The sequence below is a fragment of the Lobosporangium transversale genome, assembly GCF_002105155.1.
Source record: "Lobosporangium transversale strain NRRL 3116 chromosome Unknown BCR41scaffold_29, whole genome shotgun sequence".
Classification (NCBI taxonomy): domain Eukaryota; kingdom Fungi; phylum Mortierellomycota; class Mortierellomycetes; order Mortierellales; family Mortierellaceae; genus Lobosporangium; species Lobosporangium transversale.
In genome coordinates, this window is record NW_019029007.1 from 190000 (window position 1) to 211698 (window position 21699).

The following is a 21699-nucleotide window of genomic DNA, read 5'->3' on the forward strand; positions in this document are numbered from 1 at the left end:
GGGTCATAATAAAAGACGCGACATGAACGACTGCAATTTTCAAGTCCAGGAAACCTGTTGTGGCTTGGGTGTAATCAACTATCTTGGCTAGTTAGTACATCTTCTATTCATTCGAGAATGCTCTGTGCTTCATGAACTTGACGAATATGCAATCCTTAGAGGACCTGTACCAACTTCAAGAGTTTCAATTTGATGGACCACGTGGATATTACTATAAAGTCACTACAAACACAAATGCCAATACATAAGGCTGGTGTTGATACCAAATCCTCTGGTACCGACAATGCTGCACAAAAACACCTCTATGCTTGGCAATTATTACCTGATGAGGAGCTGCAAAGGATTTCATACAATTCTCGCAAGCAGCAGCAAAAAAGACTAATGGTATATATTTTTTAATCCGACGCTGGTTGCTTATCTTGGCTGTGTTTGCTTTGGTTTAAAACTCCTTGTTATTTATATGACAACAGACGTTCTTTTCTTTTTAAATTATCGCTGTTTACCTTTGAATAGGAAAACCCACCAAAATGTCCCACTTGCCCAAATGCACGTTTTACCTCAATCGCCATGCTCACAACTCATTTATCGTCTAAAAAGCACCTTGCAAGAGTAAAGCAGTTACATAAAGATCAAACCTCAGTATCCACAGTTGATCCTTCCAACAAGTTCTCAAAACCGACCTCTGCACTATTAAAGCCCGAAAAAAACAACCCCATTGAAGAGGTGGAAGTATCACGCCGGCAAGGAGCAAAACAACGAAGAAGACAACTTGAAAGAGCCATAAAGAAGGCAAGGTCTCGGAAACAGAGGTTAGCTGACTCAGGTGATGCAGGACTAAAGATGAACTGGATATCCAATGAAAAAACGCAAGACAAGAATAAGAATGATCGTCCTTCGAAACAAACATCTATAACACACATCTCGGCCCCCCGTCTGTTAAACCAAACAGATATAAGTATAGCAGCCGCTTCCCAGACACAAAGTAGCTGTACGAAAAATGCAGGACAACGTGCAATGCCATCAACTCTTCTCAACGAAACTTCCATCAATGCAACTCAAGCTCATTGGTATTGTTCTGTTTGCGGGTCACGTTGGAATAGGTGGAAGGCATGGCTAGGCCACCTCCTTAGTGCACAGCACTTGCGTCATGTATTACGCACTATGAAACAGGTAGCTCTACCAATTGCTCCATATAGAAGAATAGATGTGGCTGCATCAAAAGATGTTTTCGGGTGGGGCACTGGTGCAGGTATCGTTGAGGAAGAAGAAGTAGAAGATGAAGGTGAGGTGAAATAAGCTAAAGAGAAAAACCTTATTTGTTCCAATCCTCTTTCGTCAACAGACCCCACGATCAATAAAAGTCAGACTCAGTAGATATTTAGTATATATATATATATATATTATATATTATATTTATACACTTCAGAACAGAGATAAAATCTCTAATCCATCAGCAGTCTCACATCCTTGATAACGTCAGTCCCAACGGCATCCAGACATTCAGGGTGTTGGAGAAAAGTATGTAAACAATCGTGGAAAACTTGCCTTGTTTGATTGTTGTGCTACCCACAGAACTCAAGAGGACTGTGCACTTTGCTCTTTGATCTCCCAAATTGCAAAGTACTTAAAGAATCCAACCAGAGTGATGGGTAGAGCTATATTCATTCAGATATTCGTATACTTTGCTTCCTTAATCACATCTCGTAACGAATATGATTAGGACGACTGACTTAAAACCTGTCGGCGACTGAAACATGGACGATGCCAATCATTTCTTTATTGGATCTGCTCATGACAAAAGAGTCTCAGTAGCGTGCACAGGGTCACAAAATTTTTCCTGTGATCCTATATATGTCGTCACATGATATTTCAGTCCTCCCTTTTTGATTTCCATCTATCTATCCGTATCATTCTCTTATGGTGAGTTCCTTGCGTCAATATGAATCACAAATATAGCTATTCATTTATTATATTTTAAAATAAGAATCAAAAATGGATAACATTCTCTTCCTATTTGCAAGGCGCATTGTGGCTTTGCGCTATCGCCATCCTTTAAAATACTCGCTCCATTGAAACTATTGAAACAAACAATCATAACACTACCATGGCCACCGAAGTAACCCTCTTTTGCGTTATCGATGGAGATTCCTCCATATTCTCAGTGGATATCTCCTCTTCAAAAACGATAGACCATCTCAAGGATGCCATCAAGAAAAAGCAGCTAGAGTTTCATGATATTAATGCAAGCAAGCTCACTCTCTGGCATGTCGCCATTTCTTCTATCTCCAAGAAACCAATTACATTAAGCAATCTTACAGACGAGCAGAAGGCGCAGAAAAACCCAGAGAAGCTCGAAGATCCGACTAGCGAGGTCTCTGAGGTTTTTGGCGCTGTACCACCAAAAAAAACCATCCATGTCATTATTGAACGACCAGGTACTATTCCACTCTACTGGTATGCCTTTTTTTTTTGTCCACAGTTAACTATGATTAAACAAGTCATACGCACTTTCTATTTGTATTCCTTTCTCCTAAGTTAAAAGTGAAGGGAATGAACCTATAATCGCAAGTCTACAGACGACGAACGCAGATCTACAAAAGGAAATCGCCGACTTGAAGCAACGACTGCATACGAACGCAAATTTAGGAACGATGATCGTAACTTTAGAAACGACAATCGCAAATTTAGAAACGATAATCATAAATTTACACAAGGAAATGACCGACCTGAGGCAACAAAAACTGCATATGGAAGCAGATTTAGAAATGGTACAAAAGAAAAACGCCGAATTGGAGCAACAACTACAGGCGGACACATATACTAGTAAGTGATAATCAACAATAAGTGAGAATGTGGAATGGAAAGATGTCGAAAGGAACCATAGTGAAAGAGAGCTGACTTTGTTGTTATTCTAGCACTGAGCGTCGTGAACAAAAGAGATCGGAATAAGGTTATTTGCACATATTCCACCAATATTAAATCAGCTACTATAGGAAGCCTGCGAGAAAGCCTTCGAGATTATTGCTTGGAGTTTGAGGAGTTCGAGGAAGTCCAAATATTTGTGTACGATGAGGAAACGAAGACATTTCCGTTGTTGAGAGACGACATTCAATTTCGTTCTATCTTGGAAAAACTTCAGCAAAAAAAGTGGAAAAGGCTCATTATATCTTTGGCTACCCCAGCCATTAGTTTTTCGTCATGGGACTGGAAAAAAGTTCAAGACACGTATAAATTACAATCGTTCATTGATCTACCAAAATTTGATCTCAAGCCCAAGGAGGACTTGACAGAAGCTGAAGAGACAATATTGGGACATATTGTGGACGATTGCATTCGCAAAGGTAGAGCCTATGCATTTAATGCACAATCAAATGAGGCTACAAGATCAACAATTGTCGATGCATTCATGGTTGGAGCAGTATCGCTCTATGCGCCCGACATGATCCTTTCGCAACAACAGTCTTTGAAAGGCACGCGCGGCTATGGGACTTTGGACTTTGCTGTTGTTGACTGTATCAATTCGGGACAATTTCTTGGCATTACGGAAGTGAAGAAGGACGATCATGTGCAAGGCCTTGCACAAAATATGGTACAGCTCGATGTAGCCTTGCACAATAGGAAACGAAAACGAACTGAGAGGATGGAGATTGCCCTAGAGCCCTTAGGGCTTATGGAATCGTAACCAACTCATTTCAATGGGCATTTGTTGAATCTACATTGGAAAATGGCACGCTAAAATACCGAAGGTTGGAACTGACTAAATCTTTAGAAGTGATAGGAGAAATGGAAGACGTGAGAGACAGATGCAAGCTTATATTTGGCTATGTCCTTACTCTTTTCGAATTAATGAAGAATGAAATGAGCACGAGAGGTAGTTTCAACATCGAATCTGACTCCCCAGCAACCAAAAAATCAAAATTTGATCAGTCATCAACAGCAACGATAACAACACCAATAACAACAACACAATGATATCCGCTTAAAATAGCATACAGCAGTTTTGTAATAAATAATATTCCAATATCATCAGTTGGAAGCTTTCAAGTAAAATGGAGTGACACTTTAGAAGTGTCTAACGAAACGCCTTCAACGGTGTGGTTTATTTTTATTTTAAAGAAATATATGTATAAACACATTACTTAAAAGCTTTTTTTCTTTGTGCTCGACGCATCTTAATGTAGGAATTGTTGGAGCCAGCGTTGATGATAGCCTTGGAAACTGACGTCAGGGCATCAGCTTCCTTTTCCACTAACGTCATGCATGTTGATTTTGATATCTCTTCTAGCACAGCCTCAATTAGTTCCTTCTTGAATTGATACAACTTCCTTTTCTGTGCATCGAATCCTGAACGCCATTTTGCTCTTTTTTGGTCAGAGCTCTTATTCAAAGCCCAGATCGAGGGCCGTCCATCGACACCATGGAACCATTCCTTCCATTGATCCTTGAGAAGCGCTGCTTGCGGAAGCATTTCGTGCGAGGACAGGGTTGTTCCAATCTGAACGTAGAGCATGGCGATCTGTTCTGCCAACTGGTCCAAATCAACTCTACCTTGCATACCAGACTGAGATTGAGGTTGAGATTGAGAGTGAGCTTGTCTTTGTTCTACAACTACTTCTTCTTCTCTTTCTCTCGCTCCGTCTACTTCATTGAAGAATGAATCCTCGCCTTGTAAAGGTGAAGAGGTGTTGGTAACGCTCGCTTGCTCATGAGCCGGCTCATGGCTAACCAGGTGCCCGTCTGTGTGCCCTTGCTCCGGGGTGAATGGGCTCCTCTGTCCTGCTCCACATCCCTGCTGTATCTGGAGATCGAACTCTCGTATTTGCTCTCTTTGGATTGATTTGATCTCAGATACAGTGTGGCCTATAGTTCTTCCTGCACCATTGAAGGCCCCCTCATCCCTTGAGAGAGTGCCACTAGCTGACGATTGACACTTGACATATGCGTCCTGAATGAAGAAGTCAAGTTACAGTTAGATGTATCAACGCGTTCTCGTGATCGTATGAAGTCATCAAGAGCTGAAAGCTGTGCTCCTAAAACATCAAGTTTCTGTGCTATTGCGGGAGCGTTTGCTGCAAGGCTATCCATCGAGGGAGATCTTGCCTCACTCATTGTTTGGCGCAACTTTGCACTAAACTCTCCGAACTCTGGCGATTGAAAGACTGGCATCTGGCAGATATGGTGCATCCGGTAAATCTGGTAATAGCAATTAGCATTGTCGGTAATTTCCATAAGTACAGCCATATCCTGAAGAATAATCTTCCGAAAATGAGCAAGAATAATATTAAAGCGTATTTTTGGTATTTCCTCCTTGCAATGGCTTGTTTGTTCCAAAAGGGGTCGATTGTAGTCCTCGGGGCGGTCCATCATGATATTCTCAATGCGCTGCTCCCAGTCTTTGTTTCCTTCAAACAGGTTCTCAATGAAAGGAAAAATCATTCTCTGAAGTTTGGGATCAGGAATAAGTGTGTTGCGAGGAAGCCAGAATTCCTCATCAGTTCGCGTGAAGCCTGCCATCGAATACGGAACAGCTCTTGGAACTGGATGTAGGTAATGGATCGCCAAGCGAGAATGAAGCCAATTGCCTTGCTGAGATATCTGGTCATGCGATGATCCATTGAGCATCGCGTGTTGTGCTCCAGCTTTGCGGCCCGCATGAGTAACTTTATCACTATGATGGCCTGCCTTATTCATAACCCCTTTCATAGCCCTAAGAGCAAGAAGTCGCGAGGAAGCGTCAATCCATCAATTACTATTGCACTACCATACAAAGCCATGTATACCCTGTACTTACTTGTAGAGTGAGGTTGAGGACATACGGGTTCTATCAGAAGCGCCGAAAATGAGGAAAGTTTCCATCCATTTGTCGTCATGAAAGTCAGGAACGTTTTTTTTGTCCTACAGTCAAAAGTTACGAATAATAATAGATGTGAGCAATCGAATGTCGGTACAGCCCCGAAACATTAAACAGAAAAAGTATCAGGAACTAACCATCCATAGCTCTAATAGATAAAATCCTAAGGCACCTAAAGGACACAGCTCAACATCTTTATTGCGAATACAAGACGAATAGATAGTGAAGTCCTGATTTGTCTTGCCATGTGTAATCTCAAGAACAAGGGCAAAAGAAAGCTGGCGCCCATTCTCAGCCGTTGCATGGATATGTGGGAACAGGCTACTCAATTTCGCATCAAGTAAATTTTGGCCACGAGCAATCAAAAAATGATTCAAGGCAAAGCTAACTCGGTCGCGAGCCCCAAGCAGCTTGTGAGTCTTAGCTCCACCATTCAGAGGTTTGTAAGATCGAGTCCAACAAAGTTTCAAGAACTGCTTGAGTTGAGCTGGTGTGTATGCATTGTCGACCGACATTCGATATTGGTTCTTGAATTTATTGCTTTGTTGATACCTGCAGAACAGCAATTAGGGCAATTAGCAATATGCAATATTATATGTTTTAAAACAACATCCACTCCTTCAATTTTCAGGCCTCAAAGTTAAATAATACTACATTATGCTGCTGTCTACTCCTACCTTTTTCTGTATGATGAAATGATCCCTCTGAACTCGGCTGTACGTAGACTTGCCCATGGCTGGTTGCTAGGGTTGGGAACTAATGCTCGCTGAGACTGATAGAGCGATATGACCGACTTGACATATGCATCAACTGTCTCTGGAGAAGGGAGATCACCTTCATAATCTATTGTGACGTTGACACGCAATGGCTTGATGCTATAGAAGTCGTCCTCCGCCTGTACTGATTCTTCTGCCACAAGTTCACGCACATAGAGTAAGAATTTCTCGTATGTGACCATGTCTCCATCCATGAAATGCTTACGCTCGCACCAATCCTATATATATTGGATCAATTAATTGCTACCAATAAACATTATTTTTTGCATTGCTCAACTACTATTCAAATAAGCTCACGCACCACCCAATGCCGTTGGTATTGTTGATAATGATACACTGTTCGACGTGCTAGGGATTTTTCACGATCCTTAGCTGCCTCCTGTAGGACCAACGTACAAGCTATTTTGTTATGGGTGGCATATGCTGTCTTGTTCGCCATGGATGCAACAACATCAGCTCTGCTCGCAGCTGCTATAGGTTGACCTTTGCGTCGTTTAGGAGTTGCCGGGTTTTCTTGTAGCGTTATATGCCGCTTTTGGCTTTGAAGTCCTTGTTCCTGAAATTGGAATTGATCTTGGAATTGTACCTGAAATTGAATTTGATTTTGGAGTTGGGGCATGTGTATGTGTGAATCTAACTGTTGTCCTAAATACTGACCAACATTCTGTGGTGATTCTAATTATAATTTCAAGAGTTCAAGAGTTATTATTTGGTTTTCTTTCTTTAAAGGATCAACAGCAAGCGACGACTATTGTTTGTATATAATATAATGCTGAATAACGAATGTGCTCACCAAACCAGCCTTAGTCCGCCAGCGATAGAGAGCGATAGGCTACCTTGAAGAGGACTTCCTAACTATTCTGTGCATTGGTTGCATTAGATGTGAATAGCGCTTCCATGTTATTTAATGCTGAGTGGTGGGGAATGAAGGGGTGGGTGAAGGGAGAAGTGATAAAACAAGTTAAGAAAAATGTTTGCTTATCCCTCTCCATTAGTGCAAGTCATATGCGATGGCCTTTCCAAATTTACACATCTACACAAAAACGGTATTCAGGCTAAATCACGCTGGAGATCACATTCTATATATTTTGTCAATTTTTTATATTACTTTTCTTTGTGATTCAATAAAAGAAACAAGGTTTGTGACCACATAATTTCAAAATACCAATTCAGTAAGCGGACAGGGTTTGCTTTTTACTCCTTTCTTCCCTTCTTTTCTCCGTTCATCCTCATCAATTATTCATTATTCCTTGATATACCCATAAAAACACTAGAAAAAAAACCCTATACAGATTATCAGAAATTGAATTCTTCAATATAAAATTTACTTCGTACTCTTCCCTTTTTGTATATATTTATTAAAAAAAAAAAAAAAAAAAAAAAAAAGCCAAGCAACATAACAAGAGACAACAGTATTGAGACGGTTGGAATGCCTTCAAGGGCTTCTTCTTGGTCTTCTCGATCTAATGAAAAGGTTGATACCATCGCCAAATTGCCAAGCTTCCGATCCGATCAGCAGCCAATTCCTCCAAAAGATAACGAGCTCAAGCGTGGGCTCAAAGCACGACATTCTCCATGATTTCGATCGCTGGCTCAGTTGGAAAGGGTTATTCTTGGCTTCAGGGTCATCCATCGCACAGGCTGGACCTCTGGGAGCCTTGATTGCCTACATCATGATCGGATCAATGGTATTCTTTCTAATGACTTCTCTCGGTGAGATGGCAACGCTGATTCCTACCGCCGGCTCCTTCACCACTTATGCTACCTGTTTTGTGGACCCAGCACTTGGATTTGGTTAGTCAAGGAGGACATAATCCTTTTTAACGTCGTTCTTGAACATACCAACTTTAAGAGTGAAACTAATATCACATATTTATATTTGTTTACCAATGTGTATTTTTTTAGCCTTGGGCATCAAACTACTTTTTTGGTTGGGCAGTGACAGTGGCTGCCGAGATCGCAGCTGCAGCATTAATTCTTCAGTTCTGGGTCTCATCTGACGCGCTGCCAGCCTGGGTTTGGAGCATAATCTTTTTGGCGTTCATGGTTTTTGTTAATATTATCTCAGTCCGTGCATATGGCGAGCGAATACTGGTTCAGCATTATCAAGGTCCTCACTGTCATCATCTTTATTATTGTCGGGATCCTGGTAGATGCTGGAGTGGTTGGAGGGGATAGAATCGGATTCCGCAACTGGACACTACCAGGTGCACCAGTGGTCAATGGGTTTGGAGGTATCCTCTCTGTGTTTTTGATCGCTGGTTTCTCTTTCCAGGGGACAGAGTTGGTTGGTGTTGCAGCTGGAGAAAGCGAAAACCCACGCAAGAATGTCCCTAAGGCCATTAAGCAGGTTTTTGGCGCATCACGCGTTTCGTTATTCATATCTATACATTATTGGGCTAATTATTCCCTACGACGACCCTAATCTTCTCAACAGTGTGATGTCGCGCAAGACTGCTGTTGCTGTCTTCCATCACACTTGTACTTCAAAAAGCCTTAAGCCTGCATCCCATATTATGAATGCTGTCATTTTGATTACAGTCATGTCAGCAGGCAACTCGGGTATGTCGCATCTACGCGTACGCTACTGATGCTAGCTCGTGATGGAAAGGCCCCCGGCTTTTTTTAGCCGAGTCAATTCCCGTGGTATTCCTATGCATGCCCTCGTCTGCACGACTGTTGTCTCAGCTTTATGCTTTGGTGCATCGCTCCTGGGCTCGGGAGAAGTTTACTATTGGCTCCTCAACATCTCTTCTGTTGCAGGATTCATTGCGTGGTTGGGGATTGCACTCTCACACTTCCGTTTTCGACGTGCATATATCGCACAAGGTGGTGACATTTCGCACTTACCATACAGGGCTGCCATGTTTCCATTTGGACCACTATATGCGTTGCTGCTGTGTATGGTTGTAGTATTAGGCCAGGGATATTCCGAGTTAAGTAAGCCTAATCCACAAGTCTCTAATCTGTAGCGTGCTATATCGGTCTCCCCTTCTTCTTGTGCATGTACCTTGGCTACAAAATTTACTATAAAACCAAAGTTGTGCCCCTGATGGAATGTGATTTTGGTGCTTCTAACCTAGAGAACGGAGATATTAATCACCCTCATGAGCATTGCCAATAAAGTATTTGTCAATAATCCTGTGTGGGAAGATGACTGTGTGGGTCAATGCTTAGTATATACATTACATATTTATACAAATGTCTTGTAAGATTGAAAAAGCAGCCAATAAGCACCTTGCTCATGTTGCACAACCTAATTTATCCCCGAGACAGCATCAACGCCCCTACCCCTGGTATTTCCAAGATTTGTTAGTACCTGAGATTTTTTTTTAAACAGCAATTCCTCTCTCCTTTTCTTCCCTTTTTCTTTCCTCTCTTCCTCCCGCCTCACCTCTTCCTTCCTCCTCTTCCTCTTCCTCTTCTTTTTTTTTTTTTTTTTTTTTTTTCTTCCTCTTCTCTTCTTCCTTATCCATTTCTTTTCTCATCTTTTCATTATATGCATTGATCTCTTAGCCACATCTTTACTACTTCATCCTTTTTTTTTCTTTCTCTCAAACATATAATGCGATTTCACAGAACCAACGTCAAAACCGCTTTGATCCTATATCTCTGCCAAAGCTCTTTTGGATACTACCTCACAAACAGTAATGATGTGGTTGATAGACAGGATATTACACCCACTGCACAGAGTACATCATTAGCCACTTGTCTCAAACCTTTAGGCTCCAAAGTTCTGGAGCGCAAGACCACTGCCTTTGAGAACAACAGATATGCGTTCGATCTTCGCTACACTTTCAACCCCCAGATCATCGTTATGGCATTTCTGCATCCGATGTTTCAAACAGCAGTCAAGTGCGCAAAAGCTGCTAATATTGCTGTAGCGCCTCGATCTGGAGGTCATTCATTTGAAGGCTATTGCATTGGCGCAGGATGGATCTTTGGTGGTCGATCTTTCTGGGCTGTCTTCTGTTACTTGCGACCGGCACCACATTCAAAGTTGGTTCAGAATTCGCTTGGGCCCACTCTATCTGGAGCTCTTCAATAAAGGCGGCTGGACGATCAATGCTGGCACATGTCCTAGTGTAGGAATTGGTGGTCATGCACTCGGAGGTGGATTTGGACTGCTATCTCGCAAATATGGCCTGTTAATTGATCGCATTGTTGAGATGGAGATGGTCGATGCCAACGGAAATCTGCTACTCGCTTCAGCAACACAAAATCCGGATTTATTTTACGCACTACGAGGGGCAGGAGGAGGCTCCTATGGTGTTGTTACTTCGTTCACTATCCAGCCTATCAAACCTCCTCCTGTGGTCACCTACTTCTCTTTCAGTTGGGGCATGGCGAGCCATGCTAGCGTTTTGCGCGCCTATGTCAATTTTCAAGCCACGGCTTCACGAGATGTTGGTGTAGAGATGAATATCTCGCCTGATGGACTAGAGTTATATGGCATCTTCCAAGGCGCGCGAGCACAAATGGACGCTGCTCTCTCTTCTTTCTTTAGCACAGCACCAAAACCATTATCCGCAGAAGTACAAGAGGGACGCCAAATTGACGCTAATTTACGTTTTGCATACGTTGCCGGCGACCCTAAAGATATCAATGCTCTGGGTTTGAAAGGTCCTTATAAGGCTGGTGATTCGCACTATACGAATGGCAAATCTCTAGTCTATTCCAAACCTTTGACAGACTCGACCATTGGCCTTCTTGGGAAATGGGCTGCAAGAAAACCCATCGGTTCAACTGCCAACTATATCATCGTTGATATTTGGGAGGAGCTATCCCAGATACTCCTGTGGATGCAACATCATTCGTCCACCGTGACTCGCATACTGTCTCGAATTCGTAGTCGAATGGGATGGGAACCCGGATGCGAAACCAGGCAAACCCGACTGCCAAGATTGCCTCAAGTGGATGAACGACATGTACAGTGAGTTCTTGGCTGACTACACTACCAACTATGGCCCTGTTCGTGGCTACCAAAATTATATTGATAAAACCATTCCAAACTGGCAGGAAGCCTACTATGGCTCGGCCCTTCCTCGTCTAAAACAGATTAAAGCCGCAACAGACCCTACAAACGTCTTCCGATTTCCACAAAGCATTCCACTACAATAATAAATGTCCTTCCTCTGTATAATAATAAATGAATTCGAAAAATATATTGATCTTTTCGCAACACTCATATATACTATAGTTCTAAAGCTCTAGCTCGAATTCACTCTCTTTGCTCTGTATCAACGTCTGCTCTTTATTAGATCAACTATACCGAGCAGGCTGTAGGTTATTATTCATTAAGATGGAGGCGCAGGCGTATTGAAAATAAAGTTCTCAATCTGCGACTTGGCCACCTGCGGATCAGATGATATACTAATAATAATAATAGATAGAACAGAAGAAAAAAGGCATGTTGAATACGAACACTCTGTATTGTCGTTGGACGCTGAGTGTAATGGATGACAGCTCCAGTTCAATTTGAACTTACTTTTTCAGTCTAAGGTCGAATCCGTCACCATTCGGCTCAAAATATCTGGAAACATGCGTGGTTCCCTTCTCTTCGCGCTCCCTTGATTTGAGTCGTTGGGCGTCCTCGACCTTGCTTTTCTCCTCTGTTGCCAGTGATTGGTTATTAACTTTTAGAGCTGCAGTCAGTTTGCTCCAAAGGCGACGCGATTCGTTCCACTCTTGTTGATCTTCAGGCGCGACGATCTTTGGATGGATTCTGGCTGTCTTAACATCAAAATAAACCTCCTTATTGTTGCCCTATTATGCCATATAAAGTAACTTAGTACGATAAAAGATCTATAAAGGCCCGCAAAAAAAAAAAAAAAAAAAAAAACTTTTATCCTTTGCTTCATTCTTATTCTTGTACCTTCTTAGAAATATAGATTTCGTTGGACCACTTTCCAGAAATTTCATAAAGAACCTCCCCTGTGGAGATGCGTTTGATTTTTCCTGAGATGCCATTGTAAGAGCCCGTGAAGTACCCCTAAAAACATTGATATATGACCTTTAAGTCGACAAGTTCCAAGCTATCCTCTCTAGTTATCTCGGAGCGATTAGTATCATGAAACACTAAGCTGCGTACCTTCACTTTAAACTCAAGAGAGCAAATAAGATCTAATTTCGAACACTTTACAGTTGCAACGTCTCCTAACTCCATCAACATCGTACCAAACAAAATACCCCTAGCATAGACATTTGGCATAGTAATGAGGTATTCCTCGCCAGGACGGTTCGTAAATGAGACATTAATCTCACCCTGCATTAACGTTGCCGCGCTGTTGCCAAGAAATTTGGATTTAGGCAAAAGATCACCAACAATCCTGAGATTATTCTCTGGGCTGGCATAGTAGTAAACCGAAATAGGAGGATGATGCGAAATTGTTCTGCCACATAAAATGCCTCTGTACCGTCTGCGAATTCCCATTTTGCACGGAAATGTTCGCCTAGAATAGGGTTATATGGCTTTTTCACACCCTAAAAAAACATTGAAGTAATAATAGTTAGAGAATGTTTGATAGACACAAACTAAACTAAAAAATAGAAAATTATAAAGACCACCATGTCTTGCGTTTTGCGCGCTTGAAGCGATTGTCTAATACTTCACTAGCTTACCTTGGGCTTAATGTGCCAGCCTGACAAGAAATAGCGGTCACGGATACAAATCTCTCCACAGGATCCTCAAGTTGGTTGGCTCTAGAGTCGCAATGGAAAAATTGAACAAAGTAAGCAATCACTATCCAAAGTAAACTGTACAACCATAATTGCTTAAAATAAAATAAAATAGAGAAAAAGGGGCGGGGGAGGCCAAGATATTGGGACAAAAAGAAAAAAAGCATGTTGTCAAAAAGCTTCATAGTTATCAATATCTTGGGATAATAATGCAATCCCACATCCATAGTTGCCAAAAGTAAAGAAATAAATATGCAGCAAATTGCCATCAACATGCGAATTGCATTATAAAATTAAGAATAAAAAAAAGTCTAATTGTGTGGTAAAATGTTTCCGAGCTTACTTGATGATGAGTTCAGGGTGGGACATGAAATCGGTAATACGTTCCAACATGCTACGGGTTCGAGAACAAAGGTTGGAAGAGTAACGCGATGAAGGTCGCCGCCTTTGCTGAGCTGGGAGATGATGTCCATGAGGATGCTACGGTTACCCTCATCTACAACCTCAGTGTCTTCGCCATCAATAGGAGAACCGTTAGTGTTATTGAGATCAGTCATGGCAAGGAATAGATTAATGAGAAGTGGACTGGAAGAAGGGATGCCAAAAAAAAAGATCCAAAAAAAAAATAAAAAATAAAGAAAAAAAAAAAAAGTAAAGCGGTGACGAAGAAGAGAGTAGAGAAGAGTAGCGAACAGAAGCAAGAGAAGGAAGTACGAGAGTTAAAGTAGGAGTGAGGAGTAGAGTTGGGGTTTTTTTTGTATTACCGTGAGCATGCTTTTTTTAGTCTGTAGAGAAAGGGCCTGTGACCTTGTGCCTGTCCTTGTATCCCACAACAATTGGATGGCTGAAATGTCCCCATGCCAAAGGATTTGTTCAGCAGGAGCGACAACTTTTGCACGCTTCATGTCATTCATCCTGCAGATATGAATGATGACGAAGACTAATTGCCGCCAAAAAAAAAAAATAAAAAAAAAAAAAATAAAAATATAGATATACATAAAAGTCAGGTGAAGATGTCTTCTACTTACAGTCTAATATCATTAACAACAACCAACTTTCAAAATGAAAGATCTGCTCTTTTTTTTTTTGAATTTATTACTCACTCCAGATCATTATGTGCCAATGGCCCTTAATAGACTCGAAATCTTATCTGGTGAGTCTTTGATCTTGATGTACGATTCATATAAAGCACTCAACCACACCCTTTTCTTCTTTTTTTTCTTTTTTTTTTTCTTCTTCACCGCCCCACCTTCCATTCACCGGCTTCCACCTCTGCCTTTCAGTACTGATTGATATTCGACCAAGTATCATCTTTACGAGAAGGACCATTCCACTTTGCAAAACCTACATCCAAGCGACCAAAAGGATTTCTATTAATCATCAATCATGTATAAGCAACTCTACAACAAAGCTCCCAAGGCGGTTTCCGTCAAGGGCTCTTCTGCTCTCCTCTCCAATTCGTTGATCTCGGTTCAGCGCGCCTCAAAAAACATTAATTCTTCTCCACTCCCGCTTCTGTCCACGAAAGCTATGTTCCATCAAGCGACTAGCCCTGCACATGGAAGCCTTCGCTCTTCCATCCCTATGCCACTTTTATCCTTACGATCAAGCGTCCACAAGACCGCTATTTCCAAACAGATCGGTATCAAATCTATGGCTAGTTCTCAAGCACGATGGTTCTCCATGACCCGTGAGAACCATCAGGAACACCGAAGCTCTGGTTCGGTAGCTGATAAGACTACAACCAAGAAGCTCGTGTCAGAAGCGATTCTAGCAGATGTGCCTCTAGTGGAGGTCAAGAAGGTCCTAGTTGTGGGCTCTGGTGGTCTGACAATTGGACAAGCTGGCGAGTTTGACTATTCAGGTAAGAGATGAAAGTCTCATGATGGCTTTGTAAAAAAGAAAAAAGATCAGCGAACGATCTTTCGTCTCTTAAATAACTGACATGATTTCATTTCGACCTTTTTTTTCGATTAGGTTCCCAGGCAATTAAGGCCCTCAAAGAGTCTAATATTCAAACTGTACTTGTCAACCCTAACATTGCCACTATTCAGACGTCTCATGCCCTCGCAGATACTGTCTACTTTTTACCTGTCACTCCCGAATATATCGAGTACATCATCGAGCCGAGCGACCTGATGGCATTCTTCTGACCTTCGGTGGACAAACAGCGCTCAATTGTGGTATCCAACTCGACAAGATGGGCGTCTTTGACCGCTTGAACGTCAAGGTACTCGGTACTCCCATCCGCACTCTGCTCGTCAGTGAAGATCGCGACCTCTTTGCCAAGGCTCTGAATGGTAAAGTATATTGAATTCTTGGACATACTGTTTGTAGCTGATATAGTCACACCCTCTTATCTGTTTCTCCCCCCCCCCCTCTCGACTTCAAATCAACTTAGAAATCGATATCCCTGTCGCCCCAATCTGTTGCAGTTGTATATAATAGGATGCTTTGGCTGCAGCCGAGGAGATCGGCTTACCCTGTCATCTTCGATCGGCATTCTCTCTTGGAGGTCTAGGCTCCGGTTTTGCTGCCAATGCTGCCGAGCTTATGCTCTCTCGGAACAAAGTCCTTGACTCTTTCAGCCCAGATTCTGGTCGAAAAGTCTATGAAGGGATGGAAGGAGTAGAGTACGAGGTAGTGCGTGATGCAGCAAACAACTGTATCACTGTTTGTAACATGGAAAACTTTGATCCCCTTGGCACCCACACTGGAGACTCGATTGTCGTTGCGCCGTCCCAGACTTTGAGTGATGAGGAATATCATATGTTGCGTACTGCTGCATCAAGATCATCCGTCATTTAGGGGTGGTTGGAGAATGTAACGTCCAATATGCTCTACACCCTGAGAGCTTAGAGTACAAGGTCATTGAGGTCAATGCTCGTCTCAGTCGCTCAAGGTAAGGCCATCACTTGTAGAATTGGAATCTATCGTTTTTTTTTTTTTTTTTTTTTTTTTTAACCAACTGAACTACTCTATAAATTAGTGCTTTGGCATCCAAGGCAACTGGATATCCTCTGGCGTTCATCGCCGCCAAGATCGCTTTGGGTCATACACTTCCCAACCTTCGTAATTCTGTCACTAAGACTACAACTGCTTGCTTTGAACCATCTTTGGATTATATTGTTACAAAGATCCCTCGCTGGGACTTGGCAAAATTCCAGCACGTTTCTCGCGAAATTGGCTCGTCTATGAAGTCTGTCGGCGAGGTCATGGCTATCGGACGTACGTTTGAAGAGTCTTTCCAAAAAGCAATTCGTCAGGTTGACCCTCAGTTCAAAGGATTCCAGGCTCTAGAATTTCCAGATGTCGATAAAGTCTTGGCTAACCCCACTGATCGCCGCCTCTTCGCAGTTGGTGATGCTATGTTAAACAAGGGCTACACCGTTGATCAAGTCCACAATATCACCAAGATCGATAAGTGGTTCCTCCACAAGTTATCAAACATTGTAGCTGTTCATAAAGAACTTGGAAAGTTCAATGTTCAGAACCTTCCCTTTGAGCTTCTGCACGAGGCGAAGCGCAAAGGCTTCTCTGATGCTCAGATTGCAGGATTGTTGCAACAGAAGACTACAGAAGACACTATCCGCAAGGCTCGTAAACAAATGGGCATTACACCTTTCGTGAAACGCATCGATACACTCGCCGCTGAATTCCCTGCCGATACCAACTATTTATACACCACATACAACGCTTCTTCACATGATGTTGAATTCAATGATAAGGGCACCATGGTCTTGGGCTCTGGTGTCTACAGAATCGGATCATCGGTTGAGTTTGATTGGTGCGGCGTTTCATGCATTCGCGCTCTTTCGCGAGCTTGGAAAGAAGACTGTTATGGTCAACTACAACCCTGAGACAGTTTCAACCGATTTTGATGAATGTGATCGCCTTTATTTTGAGGAGCTGTCTTACGAGCGTGTCATGGATATCTATGAGCAGGAGTCGGCACAAGGCGTTGTTGTCTCCGTTGGAGGGCAACTTCCTCAGAACATTGCCCTCCGCCTTCACGAAAATAACGCCAATGTCCTGGGTACATCTCCTGTTATGATTGACGCCGCTGAGGATCGCTACAAGTTCAGCAAAATCCTCGATTCAATTGGAGTGGATCAGCCCGAGTGGAAGGAGCTGACTTCTCTAGACCAAGCGTCCACTTTTGCGGAGCAGGTCGGCTATCCTGTACTCATCCGTCCTTCCTATGTCCTCTCTGGCGCCGCTATGAACGTTGTCCACACTCCCGAAGCCTTGCACCGCTGTCTCACTTTTGCTGCAGAAGTTTCACCTCTGCACCCTGTTGTCATCACCAAGTTTATTTCTGGGGCACAAGAGATTGACGTCGATGCCGTTGCCCACAATGGAAAGCTTGTTTGTTCACGCCATCTCTCAGCATGTTGAGAACGCCGGAGTCCACTCTGGGGATGCTACATTGGTTCTTCCCACGCGTGACCTCAAGAACGAAACCAAGGACAAACTGAAGACAATTGCAGAGCAGGTTGCAAAAGCATTCCAAATCACCGGCCCTTTCAATATGCAGATTATTCACAAGCCTGCGACTTCTGATAATGCCAACCAGGAACCCATTTTGAAGGTTATTGAATGTAATATTCGTGCTTCTCGATCTTTCCCTTTGTCTCCAAAGTTCTTGGTCACAATTTCATCACCACTGCCACCCATGCCCTCTGTGATACAGATGTACCTGCCCTGAAGACTTGATGGCTAAAGATTACAACTACCAACTGTCAAGGTCCCACAATTCTCTTGGACTCGTCTTGGTGGTGCTGATCCATTCTTGGGAGTTGAGATGGCGTCAACGGGTGAGGTAGCCTGCTTTGGACGTGACAAGGAGGAGGCTTACCTTGCTGCAATTCAGAGTGTACAAAATTTCAAATTGCCTGCCCCCAATTCAAGTGTCTTGCTGAGCTCGGATGACTTGACTACCTCGGGCGATTTGGCTAAAACGGACAAGGACTTCAAAAATATGGTGTCAACATCGTAACCATGTCTAAGCACACACAGAGATCTTGGACGCGTCGGGTGTCTCCTGCAAGTTAGTTGATTCGCCTAATTCGTTGCCATTGATGCATAAGACTATGGCGAAGGAGAACGTTCAGATGGTGATTTCACTTGCACGGAATCGTGCCCAGAATGTGGCGGATAAAGAGTATATGATTCGTCGTGCTGGTGTAGATGCAGGAATCTCTCTTATCAACGATGAGAAATGCGGGTCCTGTTTGTTGATTCCCTTAACAAAAGTGCAGAGCGTAAGGCAACGTTGGCACAGAGCAAGGATGGATCCAAAATTCCTCCTGAGGTCAAATCCTGGGCCGAGTTTGTTGGTGGTCGTTATTAAGGATGGATGTATTTATTAGCCATCTTTTTTTTTTTTTTTTTATTTTATTTTTTTTATTTTTCTTTTTTTCTTTTTTTTCTTTTTCTTTTTCTATTTTTTTTTTTTTCCTTTTTTATTTTTTAATTGCATCAACATCACTCCTTTTTTTAATTCGAAGTACAAGTTGGTTTCCTAAGGTGCTTCTTCTTTTGGTCGGGAAGCTGCAACTACTGAATCTAACAATACTTTCGAACGGCTGGACTACTATTCTCTCGACAACAGAGTAATGTCATGATATGTGGTCTTCTTTTGGTCGGGAAGCTACATATCGCAAGGCATTACTGCGCTACTGCAATTTTGGATTGCTTCATTTTCTTTTCCTTTTATTTTATTCTGTTTATTTCAATCCTATCTTTCGATCATTTTATCTTTCAAAAACCTGCCTTGCATTTTCTGCTCGCTATTACCTCTTTCCTTTTGGTCGGGGAATGTAGGTCATAGCAGATGGATCCCACGGTGGACAGGATAGCCTTTCACACAAATTCGGGGCTTATGAGGTTTTCTTTCGAAGGATTTCTAGATGTAGACGGATTGGTGGGTGCTAAGGAAGAACGGAGACATAGTGGGCCTCACAATTGGAGAATAAAGCAAAATCGTTTGGTTGCAGTTCATTCGTGACTTTTTTTTTTTTTTTTTTTTTTTTTTTCCCTTATCAGACATGTTTGCAATAAACTCTCCACTCACGTCGTCAGTTTTGCATCATCACCTTCTTAACAATCACTTCACTCACTGCACTTTATACACATTCATTTACAAAACAAATTGCGTCTAGTCATGTCCAGAACTCCAAGTATATACAGTGACGCTCTTGATACACTCCACTTTGAAGCAATGGATAGTACCACCAGCTCCTCTGATCACAATCATCAGACAAACCTCCAGTCCACAACTATGGGCTCACAAAACCATAATATACAATCTCTTGTTAGCGAAAATCCAGGAAACCGCTATGAAACGGTAGTTGATCAATTAGGAAATGACATGGATGTGGATGAGGATGAGGATGAAGACGAAGACGAAGACGAAGACGAAGAAGAGGAAGAAGACGAGGAAGATGTAGATGCGGATGTTAAATGGCCGTGCAAACAATGAGGATCACCCATCTAGAAATGACACTGAAAACTCACAATCGGCTACTGTATTGCGAACAGGAAGTAGCTCGGATTCTACGAATATATCGAGCAACGAATTAAGATTAGGACCTACAGCTGCTGTTGCTGCTACATCAGGAAGGACAGTATCCGTCCCAGTTGTGGATGAGAAAGCTCAGAACGAGCTGAGGCGCAAGATCATGGATATCCAAAGAGATCCCAATATCAAATTTGCAGACAAGGCTGGAATGATACAGGTATATTATGCATATCAAGATGTACATCTTGCCGCTGTTGTTCAATATTGTTTTCTTTTGTTTTTGTTTTGTTTTGTCAGTTTCATTATGCTTACTTTCACCATCGTCTGATATCTCTTTGCTTCCTTGTGTTTTGTTTAGAAACTTATGTCGTCCAAGTGGCATGACTCGCAACGCTCATCAGACAATCAAAGCGGCGAGGCTGGGGCAGACGATTTGAAAAAGACATATTATGTATGTGCTCTTGCCATTCAGTGGACTTTGTGATCAAGTTTCGAAGACTTCGAGTCTAACTTTCTGTCACACTAAATTTTACTCTAGAATGAAGAATTAAATCAGTTGGGATGCAAACACTATATGCGAGGGTGCAAACTCAAGGCCAACTGTTGTGGCAAATGGTTCAACTGTAGGTTTTGCCACGATGACGCCAGTGACCACGCAATCGTCAGGTAAGATGGCGCTAAATTAGTCTCTGCTACTTTTTTTTTTTTTTTTTTTTTTTTTTTTTTTTTCCTTTCACCTTTTGGTCTTTTGTATTCATCTTGCATCAGTGTCTTATTGCTTTACTCATCGAATGTATTATTGGTTTTAGGAGCGAGACGAAAATGATGCTTTGCATGCATTGCCAGACAATTCAGGCAGCCGCGCAAAACTGTAGTTCTTGCAAGACTAAACTAGCAAATTATTATTGCGATGTTTGTAGCTTTGGGATGATGACATCAAGAAAAATATCTATCACTGTGAAGATGTGGCATCTGCAGGATAGGACAAGGACTTGGACGAGATTACTTTCACTGCCAAAAGTGTAATGTGTGTATGAATATTCAGCTCCAGAACAATCACAAGTGTATTGAGAGGAATTTAGAATGTGATTGCCCAATCTGCGGCGAATTACATGTTCACGAGTACGACAACAGTTATTTTTATGGTACGTATCACTTTAACGACAAGTTGAATGCTGGATACTCATGCATGGATTGAGATCATGAAACATATTCTATATCCTCGTATTTTGCTTTATTAGCATGTGGTCATTGTATCCATTCGAAGTGTCATGAGGAACTACATCAAAATCTCGTACCAGTGCCCTACATGCTGGAAATCATTAGGCGACATGTCAGCATACTACTCAAAGATTGACTCGCTACTTGCAGAGCAGACAATGCCTCCAGAGTATGCAAATATCTTTTCTGTTGTTCTCTGTAAACGACTGTGAGGTTAAGTCCGAGGCACCATACCATTTCCTGTATCACAAATGCGATAAATGCAAAGGATACAATACAAAAGTCTTGGAAACATTTAAGCGTGTCATGGATGGCCAAGTCCAACTTGTGGAAAACGCTACTGCAGCGGGAGCAGCGGGAGCAGTACCAGAGAACAATATCTCTGGAAGCAGTAGTGGCCATGCTGGGTCCTCTTCATCAGCAGGGGCAGGGCCTTCTTCATTGAATACCAATGGAGGGTCTTCTTCCTCTGGCGCAGGAACAGGCGCGACATCTATCAGCCTGACAAATGTAACCTTACCCAGATCGCCATTGATAGACGAAAATGCGTCTGGTGACATGACCATGACTGGTATCTCTGGCAACTCAGCGCCGTAGAATTATTTTCATTGTTGTGATCCTACATAAAAAATGTATAAAAATGTTTGTAC

General features: G+C 42.3%; 6 protein-coding genes across 6 annotated transcripts; 5 read left to right on the forward strand and 1 right to left on the reverse strand.

Moving 5' to 3' along the window:
- Window positions 1-125: 125 nt before the first annotated feature.
- On the forward strand, window positions 126-1371 carry BCR41DRAFT_423657 (hypothetical protein). Its single transcript, XM_022030316.1, has 2 exons — window positions 126-384; window positions 514-1371. Exons 1-2 carry the CDS (start codon window positions 193-195, stop codon window positions 1294-1296), a joined length of 975 nt encoding a protein of 324 aa, XP_021879476.1. The 5' UTR covers window positions 126-192; the 3' UTR covers window positions 1297-1371.
- A 6685-nt stretch (window positions 1372-8056) lies between these two features.
- BCR41DRAFT_378293 (amino acid permease/ SLC12A domain-containing protein) lies at window positions 8057-9751 on the forward strand (the record flags this gene model as incomplete). Its single annotated transcript, XM_022027150.1, has 7 exons — window positions 8057-8177; window positions 8233-8421; window positions 8567-8673; window positions 8696-9000; window positions 9065-9193; window positions 9239-9567; window positions 9600-9751. The coding sequence occupies 7 exons, from the start codon at window positions 8057-8059 to the stop codon at window positions 9749-9751; spliced, it is 1332 nt and encodes a 443-aa protein (XP_021879477.1).
- Window positions 9752-10066: 315 nt separating this feature from the next.
- BCR41DRAFT_357257 (hypothetical protein) lies at window positions 10067-11856 on the forward strand. The gene is made up of 4 exons (XM_022024851.1): window positions 10067-10507; window positions 10560-11367; window positions 11406-11450; window positions 11480-11856. The coding sequence occupies exons 1-4, from the start codon at window positions 10193-10195 to the stop codon at window positions 11746-11748; spliced, it is 1437 nt and encodes a 478-aa protein (XP_021879478.1). The 5' UTR covers window positions 10067-10192; the 3' UTR covers window positions 11749-11856.
- BCR41DRAFT_357259 (hypothetical protein) lies at window positions 11828-13937 on the reverse strand. The gene is made up of 6 exons (XM_022024852.1): window positions 13697-13937; window positions 13249-13327; window positions 12719-13079; window positions 12503-12619; window positions 12116-12393; window positions 11828-12000 (listed from the first exon to the last, which is right to left on the reverse strand). The coding sequence occupies exons 1-6, from the start codon at window positions 13860-13862 to the stop codon at window positions 11925-11927; spliced, it is 1077 nt and encodes a 358-aa protein (XP_021879479.1). The 5' UTR covers window positions 13863-13937; the 3' UTR covers window positions 11828-11924.
- Window positions 13938-14554: 617 nt separating this feature from the next.
- BCR41DRAFT_357261 (hypothetical protein) lies at window positions 14555-18680 on the forward strand. The gene is made up of 12 exons (XM_022024853.1): window positions 14555-15169; window positions 15283-15398; window positions 15437-15605; window positions 15707-15742; window positions 15770-16081; window positions 16114-16207; window positions 16295-17099; window positions 17128-17698; window positions 17948-18000; window positions 18053-18289; window positions 18327-18532; window positions 18562-18680. The coding sequence occupies exons 1-12, from the start codon at window positions 14692-14694 to the stop codon at window positions 18656-18658; spliced, it is 3174 nt and encodes a 1057-aa protein (XP_021879480.1). The 5' UTR covers window positions 14555-14691; the 3' UTR covers window positions 18659-18680.
- Window positions 18681-19364: 684 nt separating this feature from the next.
- On the forward strand, window positions 19365-21672 carry BCR41DRAFT_357263 (hypothetical protein). Its single transcript, XM_022024854.1, has 8 exons — window positions 19365-19765; window positions 19791-20045; window positions 20187-20279; window positions 20367-20494; window positions 20638-20740; window positions 20850-20950; window positions 21105-21240; window positions 21263-21672. The coding sequence occupies exons 1-8, from the start codon at window positions 19472-19474 to the stop codon at window positions 21644-21646; spliced, it is 1494 nt and encodes a 497-aa protein (XP_021879481.1). The 5' UTR covers window positions 19365-19471; the 3' UTR covers window positions 21647-21672.
- The last annotated feature ends 27 nt before the right edge of the window (window positions 21673-21699 follow it).